Raw genomic sequence first — 9,790 nt, forward strand, 5'->3', positions numbered from 1 at the left:
CCAAACGGACGTCTTAGTAAGATTAATTTAATATGACGGACTGACCAAATTATATACCCCATTCAACTCTAGACAAGAGAAATAACGGACCAGGCAAATCACGAACATAGAGACAATTGACATATGAATTAAAGAATACAGAATAACTACTAAATATGATCAAATATCATGAACCTTTGGCTCAGTTCTTTTAAATTTATTTATAAACATCGATTTAAATTTCCCCCGCTTCTAATCTTTACCAATGAGTATGCGTTTAATTATACATATGTGACATAATATTACATTTAAATAAGTCAGATAAACAAGTTCAATACACACATCTCCATTATACACATACATGTAAACATGCCTATTGTGCAGGTGACAACTAGTCTAAATAAAGGACTGATTCCTACAGAATTTGCCAAGAAATTTTCGGCGTTTCTTGCTGAGACCTTGGACAAGCCAATCGAGGTAGGTATTAATATAACCAAGAACTTATACCTGTGAATTATACATTATGCTCGCCCCTTTTTGTTAATTAACCATGTTAACCGATTTTGATACTTGATTTTTGCACTTCACATTTTATATTGATTAACTATATAACTTTGCCTTAATTAGACAAACTCTGAAACTGAATAACTATTCTTAGGTGTGTAAGATTGATTGATTGTTAAATGCTTAACGTCCAGTGGCAAACAGTGGCGGATCCAGAAATTTTCATAAGTGGGGGCCCACTGGCTGCCTTAGAGGGGGCCCGATCTCGTCACGCTTCAGTGATTCCCTATAAAAGCAACAACAAAATTTCTCAAAGGGGGGGGGGGCGGGCCCCCTGCCCCCCCCCCCCCCCCCCCAAATCCGCCTCTGGCAAATATTTCATGCATATTCAGGACAAAGGTGCGTAGGATATAACGTGATGAAATGTCTCCAAAGTCATGTGGTTACTGTATCAATATACAGTTGTTGATTTATTTTTACGCTATATAACACTGTCACTGTGGGTTCAATTTATCGATTTACTCGAAACAGTTTGAACAGGGACGATATTTTCTTAGATTGTTGTCTAAGTTTAGTGCTCTTGATAAACATTTACTCTAGGGGTATTTTCTTATCACTGTACAGGTCTCTGCCTGGTTATGTTGATCAGCGTCTTATTCAGACTTTTAATAACATGAATTACTGTAATCATTTATTGCATCTTCCATTTAAGCCTTATCTTAACAATATGTGCATGTAAATCTTTTTGTACAAAAGATAACAGTAGTAATCACCTGTGGTGCGTTAGTGTGTAAATCTTCTCTTTCAGAAGATAACACTGGTAATTACCTGTTATGCTTTAGTTTGTAGGTTTTCCCTTTCAGAAGATAACAGAAATAATCACTAGTAATGCTTTAGTTTGTAAGTCTTCTCTTACAGAAGATAACATAAGTAATCACCAGTGATGCTTTAGTTTGTATGTCTTCTCTTACAGAAGATAACAGTAGTAATCACCTGTGATATGTTAGTTTGTAAATCTTCTCTTTCAGAAGATAACAGTAGTAATCACCTGTGATATTTTAGTTTTTAAACCTTCTCTTACAGAAGATAACACTAGTAATCACCTGTGATGCTTTAGTGTGTAATCTTCTCTTTCAGAAGATAACAGTTGTAATCACCACCTGTGATTACTTAAGTTTGTCAATCTCTCTTCTAGGAGATAACAGTTAGTAATTGCCTATGATGCTTTAATATGTAGTTCTTCCTTTTCAGAAGATAGCTGATGCAATCACCGGTTACTGTTTTAGTCTGTAAATATTCTCTTTCAGAAGATAACAAAAGAAATCATCTTTGAAGTTTGATGCTTTAGTTTGTAAATCTTCGCTTACAGAAGATAACAGTAGTAATCACCTTTGATGTTTTAATTTGTAAATCCCCTCTTTCAGAAGATAACAGTAGTAATCACCTTTGATCCTTTAGTTTGTAAATCTTCTCTTACAGAGGATAACATTTGTAATCACTTACGGTGCTTTAGGTTGTAAATCTTCTCTTTCAGAAGATAACATTCGTAATCACCTTTGATCCTTTAGTTTGTAAATCTTCTCTTTCAGAAGATAACATTTGTAATCACTTACGGTGCTTTAGTTTGTAAATCCCCTCTTTCAGAAGATAACAGTAGTAATCACCTTTGATCCTTTAGTTTGTAAATCTTCTCTTTCAGAAGATAACATTTGTAATCACTTACGGTGCTTTAGTTTGTAAATCCCCTCTTTCAGAAGATAACATTCGTAATCACCTTTGATCCTTTAGTTTGTAAATCTTCTCTTTCAGAAGATAACATTTGTAATCACTTATGGTGCTTTAGTTTGTAAATCCCCTCTTTCAGAAGATAACATTCGTAATCACCTTTGATCCTTTAGTTTGTAAATCTTCTCTTTCAGAAGATAACATTTGTAATCACTTACGGTGCTTTAGGTTGTAAATCTTCTCTTACAGAAGATAACATTTGTAATCACTTACGGTGCTTTAGTTTGTAAATGTTCTCTTTCAGAAGATAACATTCGTAATCACCTTTGATCCTTTAGTTTGTAAATCTTCTCTTTCAGAAGATAACATTTGTAATCACTTACGGTGCTTTAGGTTGTAAATCTTCTCTTACAGAAGATAACATTTGTAATCACTTACGGTGCTTTAGTTTGTAAATCTTCTCTTTCAGAAGATAACATTCGTAATCACCTTTGATCCTTTAGTTTGTAAATCTTCTCTTTCAGAAGATAACATTTGTAATCACTTACGATGCTTTAGGTTGTAAATCTTCTCTTTCAGAAGATAACATTTGTAATCACTTACGATGCTTTAGGTTGTAAATCTTCTCTTTCAGAAGATAACATTCGTAATCACCTTTGATCCTTTAGTTTGTAAATCTTCTCTTTCAGAAGATAACATTTGTAATCACTTACGATGCTTTAGGTTGTAAATCTTCTCTTTCAGAAGATAACATTTGTAATCACTTACGATGCTTTAGGTTGTAAATCTTCTCTTTCAGAAGATAACATTTGTAATCACTTACGATGCTTTAGTTTGTAAATCTTCTCTTTCAGAAGATAACATTTGTAATCACTTACGATGCTTTAGTTTGTAAATCTTCTCTTTCAGAAGATAACATTTGTAATCACTTACGATGCTTTAGTTTGTAAATCTTCTCTTTCAGAAGATAACATTTGTAATCACTTACGATGCTTTAGTTTGTAAATCTTCTCTTACAGAAGGTAACATTCGTAATCACCTGTGATCCTTAATGTGTAAATCTTCTCTTACAGAAGATAACAGTTATAATAACCTATGATGCTTAAATTTGTTAATTTTCTCTTTCAGATGATAACAGTAGTAATCACCAGTGAAGCTTTAGTTTGTAAATTTTCTCTTACAGAAAATAACACTAGTAATCACCTGTGATGCCTTAGTTTGTAATGCTGGAGACGAATCACCGTTCATGCTGATCTCAATCATATCCATCGCGAGATTTAACGAGAAAGACAATCCAGGATATACAGACAAAATTACTACCTTTGTTAAGGAAGAAACCAAATTACCTGGAAACAAGTATGACGTTAATTACAGCTTTTTTAGCAATTTCTTTATCTCAATTTTATAGAATGTATGTTACCTATCATGTTAAAACATTTGCCCTGTCCACATACGCTAGGTGAAGGATGAGAAATTTGTTTCATTGTTAATATCATCAGTCGATTTTTTTTTGTGTACCTACCACATACTTGCACTTTCTTAGTTTGTCTTAGTAATACCTCGTTTTTGGAGAATGTAATAACTTTGACATGATCCATTTAACATACCAAAACCTTATTTTTAAATTGAATTACAAATGCAAACAATGGAAAAAAATATTATCCACATCCTGTACTCAAGGCCCTGCCAACTTGGCAAAAATGTGTTTTCAGAATTTAATCTTGTGGAAGATGTTAAAGAAAAGTACGAGTAATTGATACTCGGATTGATAGCTGCGTATTTAATGTCCAATGCTAAATACTTCAGACATATTTAGGACGAAAACAAATCGACAAAAGTAAAGTGAGTCGACTGGATTTCAGAGCGATGAAATTGAACAATATCTGTTGTTTCATTAATAATACATCATTCTATTAGAAAATGATTTAATGTAGCTACTTAAACGTACAATGGAAAGAATTTTCAAGACCAACAATTTACTAGAGTTGCACAGGCATAACAAGTCCAAACAAACAGGCAGGTAAAAGAAACCCGTTCGCAAGCCATTTCTAAAATATTGATGTTTTTGGGACTTTTTTTATAACGTATATTATTGTTGCATATAAAGCGAATTATTCTGATGAATGAACATATTTGTGATATTTGTATAGAAAAACCTATTTCTTTGTTTTAGGGTACAGATTGTTTATACAGATCTTCAACCGCACATGGCGGGTAAAGGGAAATGAAGAAAACAACATATTTATGATACTAACTACACAATAAACAGAATACAATATGTATGACTTTAACCTTGATAATCATGTTTGAAACACTTACTTATACTAATAAACACTAACACATGTAGAATATTATAATTTTGTTTTATCAATAAATTTATTTATAAAGTTTAAATCAATTATACACATTTGACTATAATATATATGTTTTGGGTGTGATATGTCATCCTCCAACAATATGATACAACAGTACAGACAAGAAAAGGCTGCTGTCAAGTTTAAGATCGGGAGGATTTTTCCCTTGGACAAATGAATTCTAAAGTTTTCTTAAAACTGTTTGTAATAAAACATTTAAATCCATCCTCCATTACCTATATTTATCTACACGTTTCATCTTTCATCTATACTGAATACATATTGTATTATATGTTTCTGATAACGTATAGTAGTCTCAGATAGGACAGATCGAATATGAAGAAAACAACGTACAGCTATCACTATAGCTATAATACTAAGAGAGAAATGAATAAGAATTACATTAGATTAATTAAAAAAAACATTACAGTGAGTGAACTATAAACAAAGAGAAACTTTGAAAACAAAAAGAACGAGGAGGTTAACCCATGTTCCGGTCGCATCTCAGTGGCGGATCTAGAAATTTTCATAACTGCCATAAGAAGGGACACGCTTTAGTGGTCCCTAATTAGTAATGAACCAATTTTCCCCACCTACCCACCCCAACACAACCTCCGCCCCAATCCGTCTATGCATCTATTAAAGCTACTGTTTTAGATTTGAAAGCTGATAAAGCATTCCTATCGCGGAAAGCAAATGATGTTTTATATAATTTTATTCAGTTTAAATGAAAGATAAAACGTGTAGATACATATAGGTAATGGAGGATGGATTTAAATGTTTTATTACAAACAGTTTAACTTTTAGGAAAACTTGTAGATTTCATTCGTCAAAGTGAAAACGAACCTTATAAATGCTTAAATACCTGTCGAAGGATTTGTCTAGTTAATCTTACTACACAAATCCTTGACCTATCGACATTGAAAGACAGCGATCTAGTATTACCTATCTAGAGAAACAGTCACCTATCGACATTGAAAGACAGCGACCTAGTATTACCTATCTAGAGAAACAGTCACCTATCGACATTGAAAGACAGCGACCTAGCATTACCTATCTAGAGAAACAGTCACCTATCGACATTGAAATACAGCGACCTAGTATTACCTATCTAGAGAAACAGTCACCTATCGACATTGAAAGACAGCGACCTAGTATTACCTATCTAGAGAAACAGTCACCTATCGACATTGAAAGACAGCGACCTAGTATTACCTATTTAGAGAAACAGTCACCTATCGACATTGAAAGACAGCGACCTAGTATTACCTATTTAGAGAAACAGTCACCTATCGACATTGAAAGACAGCGACCTAGTATTACCTATCTAGAGAAACAGTCAGTCCACAGAATGACACAAATCCTTGACCTATCGACATTGAAAGACAGCGACCTAGTATTACCTATCTAGAGAAGCAGTCAGTCCACAGAAAGACACAAATCCTTGACCTATCGACATTGAAAGACAGCGACCTAGTATTACCTATCTAGAGAAACAGTCAGTCCACAGAAAGACACAAATCCTTGACCTATCGACATTGAAAGACAGCGACCTAGTATTACCTATCTAGAGAAGCAGTCAGTCCACAGAAAGACACAAATCCTTGACCTATCGACATTGAAAGACAGCGACCTAGTATTACCTATCTAGAGAAACAGTCAGTCCACAGAAAGACACAAATCCTTGACCTATCGACATTGAAAGACAGCGACCTAGTATTACCTATCTAGAGAAGCAGTCAGTCCACAGAATGACAAAGACAGCGACCTTGTATTGCCTATCTAGAGAATCAGTCAGTCCACAAAATGACAAAGTGAAATAAACAGCTGCACCATAGGCGCATAATACGCCCGTCGTCTTGTGTGTAAGTTTTATGCAATAATCATACATAGTTTTTGAGATACGGCACGACATGTGAAAAAAACACATCCCTGTTTTAGTTACAAAGTCCCTTAACTCAAAAAGTTTTATTCTTATTTTCACCAAAAGGTATACAGATCGTTTGACCATCATAAGAAACAACTATATTAAGTTTCATAAAATTTGGATAAGTCGTTTTCAAGTTACGGTGCGACATGTTTACGCCCGACAGACAGACGGACGCCGGACATCTGTATACCATAATACGTCCCCATCAAAATTTGGACGGACGTATAAAAACCGGCCAATAATTTTGAGATCCTGCTGGGTCACAATGCTATTGCATAAACAGCAAGCCAGCGAATGTATCTTAGACGGCAAGTCACAAAATTCGAGATAATTAATTAGGGATGCAACTCACACTATTTATATAATGCTTTATATTTCAGCGGGGCAAGGACCTTGATGCATCACACCTTGTATATCAACCCATATGTTACGAGGTTTCCGTCTGTCATATGTAGTGTGTGCTTGATCTCATTTTCATGGCTACGTGTCTGCTTAAACTAGAGGCTATCAAGAGCCTGTGCCGCTCACCTGTTACTGTATTTACTGATTTTACATCTTGGGTGGTAGGCGGGGTCATTAGACACTTTTTTAAAATAGATACCCTAGTAATGATTGTGGCCAAGTTTGGTTAAATTTGGCCCATAGTTATAGAAAAGAAGATTTTTGTACAAGTTACAAAAATGACGAAAAGTTGTTCAATATTGACTATAAAGGGCAATAACTCCTTAAGGGGTCCTCTAATAATTTTGATCATGTTGACTTATTTGTAGATCTTACTTTGCTGAACATTATTGCTGTTTACAGTTTATCTCTATCTATAATAGTATTCAAGATAATAACCAAAAACTGCAAAATTTCCTTAAAATTACCAATTGTAGGGCAGCAACCCAACAACAGGTTGTCAGATTCATCTGAAATTTTGAGAGGGGATAGATCTTATTCTGATGGACATTTAAAGCTTAAAAGATTTGCCCTAAATGTCTTAGTTTCAAAGATATAAAGCAAAAACTGCATTTTACCAATATGTTCTAATTTTAGCCATGTCGGCCATTTTGTTTGGTAGGCAGGGTGATCGGACACATTTTTTAAACTATATACCACAATGATAATTGTGGCCAATTTTGGTTAAATTTGGCCCAGTAGTTTCAGAGAAGAAGATTTTTGTACAAGTTACAAAAAATGACGAAAAGTTGTTAAAAAATGACTATAAAGGGCAATAACTCCTTAAGGGGTTGACTGACAATTTTGGTCATGTTGACTTATTTGTAGGTCTTACTTTGGTGAACATTATTGCTGTTTACAGTTTATCTCTATCTATAATAGTATTCAAGATAATAACCAAAAACTGCAAAATTTCCTTAAAATAACCAATTCAGGGGCAGCAACCCAACAACAGGTTGTCCGATTCGTCTGAAAATTTCAGGGCAGATAGATCTTGACCTGATCAACAATTTTACCCCCATGTCAGATTTGCTGTAAATGCTTTGGTTTCAAAGATATAAGCCAAAATATACATTTTACCCCTGTGTTCTATTTTTAGCCATGGCGGCCATCTTGATTGGATGGCCAGGTCATCGGACACATATTTAAACTAGATACCCCAAGGATGATTGTGGCCAAGTTTGGTTAAATTTGGCCCAGTAGTTTCAGAGGAGAAGATTTTTGTAAAAGTTTACGGACGACGGACGCCGGACGCCAAGTGATGAGAAAAGCTCACTTGACCTTTCAGGTCAGGTGAGCTAAAAACTGAAAAGTTTGTTACAAAAAAAACCACAAAAAGTCCCTGCAGTATACAGACATTTTCTTATGTAGAAAATAGTGGATTAAACCTGGTTTTACAACTAGCTAAACCTCTCACTTGTAGTTTGACAGTCGCAGACATGTGAGCAAAACAAAGTGCATTCATTATAGGTAAAACTGAACTTAAAAAATTAAGGTACAGCTAATATAATGTGTACTTTTCACTTCTTATGATTAATATGATATTTGTCTTTTGTATTATGTGATCCTTGCAAGATCGTCATGTCACTAGTGTGTGTATTGACATGGTTCACCTGACACAGTGACCTATAGTTGATAGTTTCTGTACCATTTGGTCTCTTGAGGGGAGTTGTGTCATTGGTATTCATACCACATCTTCTGTTTTATATAGAACTGATTTCGTGGATCAGTGATAAAGGATTAGTTTTCTTGGTCAAGTCTGTATTTCAGATCCTATAAGTAGTATTAGTATAACTGTAGGTCAACTATATTTGGTGTATGTAATGATTATAAGGCGTACATGCACGTTCCACATTGTTCATTTGACCTTGACCTCATTTACATGGATTATTGTTCAATATACCAACTTGTACTCAAAGTATAAAATTTCCTTTAAGACTTTTCAACATTAATTCAATCATGATCAGTAAAGCACGGGGTTCATATGGCCATTGTTTGTCCATTAAAGTCGTAAGCTTCAAGCACATGCCCTGTAAAATTCTTGAGATTTTATTTCAAAAACCAAACATTTTAATAACTCCTTTTCATAGTTTTTGTCCTTGAATTCTGACTGATTGATTCCAAAATCCTATTCCCAATAACCTGTAATGTTATTCAATCATTGGGGAAACTTCAATTGCTATCAATATATGTTAACAAAATTCTATTTATAGTAAGGGACCTTGAACTTTGGCATATTGACTTCCCAAAGATACGCTTTTTCTCTTTCTCTTACATTTATATACTAGTAAGTTTCATTCCAACTAACTAAGGAAAACTCAAGTACCTGTCCAGAAACCATGTTTTATAAAAAGAAAAGTGTATGCAGTAAGTTACCCCAAACTTTGATCTAGTGAACCAATGTAATTCTTCCCCTTCTAATTAACATCCTCCAAGATCTTACAATTAAGAAAGGGACATTGGTACTTTAGGTATAAGGAAAACATTTGTTTATGACACACAGACAATGCAATGACTATGTGATCTCAAATGGGTTTTTTTCCCTGGAGAATCAAAATGTCTCTAAAAGTATCAGATAAAATAGAATTAGAAATAAATGTCAGAAATGCAAGAGATATAATTAATGACCAATTAAAGTATGTTTAACCCAAAAATTAAATCAAAGTGCTTGTAACTTGTAACAGTCACACATCTAATGCTGCATGAAATAGTTGAAGTTCCGAAAGTAGCCAGCATATAGGGACTAAAAATCTTGGAATTCCTTCAACAAACAAATCAAATGGGGAATATGACACAGATGATGCCCCCTATTGCATACAACATTATAAAGGAACTTAACTCAAGAACCGTAATAGTT

The 9,790-nt window shown here is 34.2% G+C and overlaps 1 protein-coding gene across 1 annotated transcript; it reads left to right on the top strand.

The window, feature by feature from the left end:
• Window positions 1-240: 240 nt before the first annotated feature.
• Window positions 241-4,602, top strand: LOC139526821 (MIF-like protein mif-2). Its single transcript, XM_071321971.1, has 3 exons — window positions 241-456; window positions 3,392-3,564; window positions 4,382-4,602. The coding sequence occupies exons 1-3, from the start codon at window positions 349-351 to the stop codon at window positions 4,434-4,436; spliced, it is 336 nt and encodes a 111-aa protein (XP_071178072.1). The 5' UTR covers window positions 241-348; the 3' UTR covers window positions 4,437-4,602.
• Window positions 4,603-9,790: the final 5,188 nt, after the last annotated feature.

The sequence above is a fragment of the Mytilus edulis genome, chromosome 6 (assembly GCF_963676685.1).
Source record: "Mytilus edulis chromosome 6, xbMytEdul2.2, whole genome shotgun sequence".
NCBI lineage: Eukaryota > Metazoa > Mollusca > Bivalvia > Mytilida > Mytilidae > Mytilus > Mytilus edulis.

Bases quoted from the DNA above. Each gene is read 5' to 3' on its own strand.
- LOC139526821 (XM_071321971.1), top strand. From the start codon at position 349: ATGCCTATTGTGCAGGTGACAACTAGTCTAAATAAAGGACTGATTCCT. The intron at 457-3,391 runs GTAGGTATTAAT...TTTCTCTTACAG, and splicing joins CCTTGGACAAGCCAATCGAG to AAAATAACACTAGTAATCAC. The intron at 3,565-4,381 runs GTATGACGTTAA...TCTTTGTTTTAG, and splicing joins ACCAAATTACCTGGAAACAA to GGTACAGATTGTTTATACAG.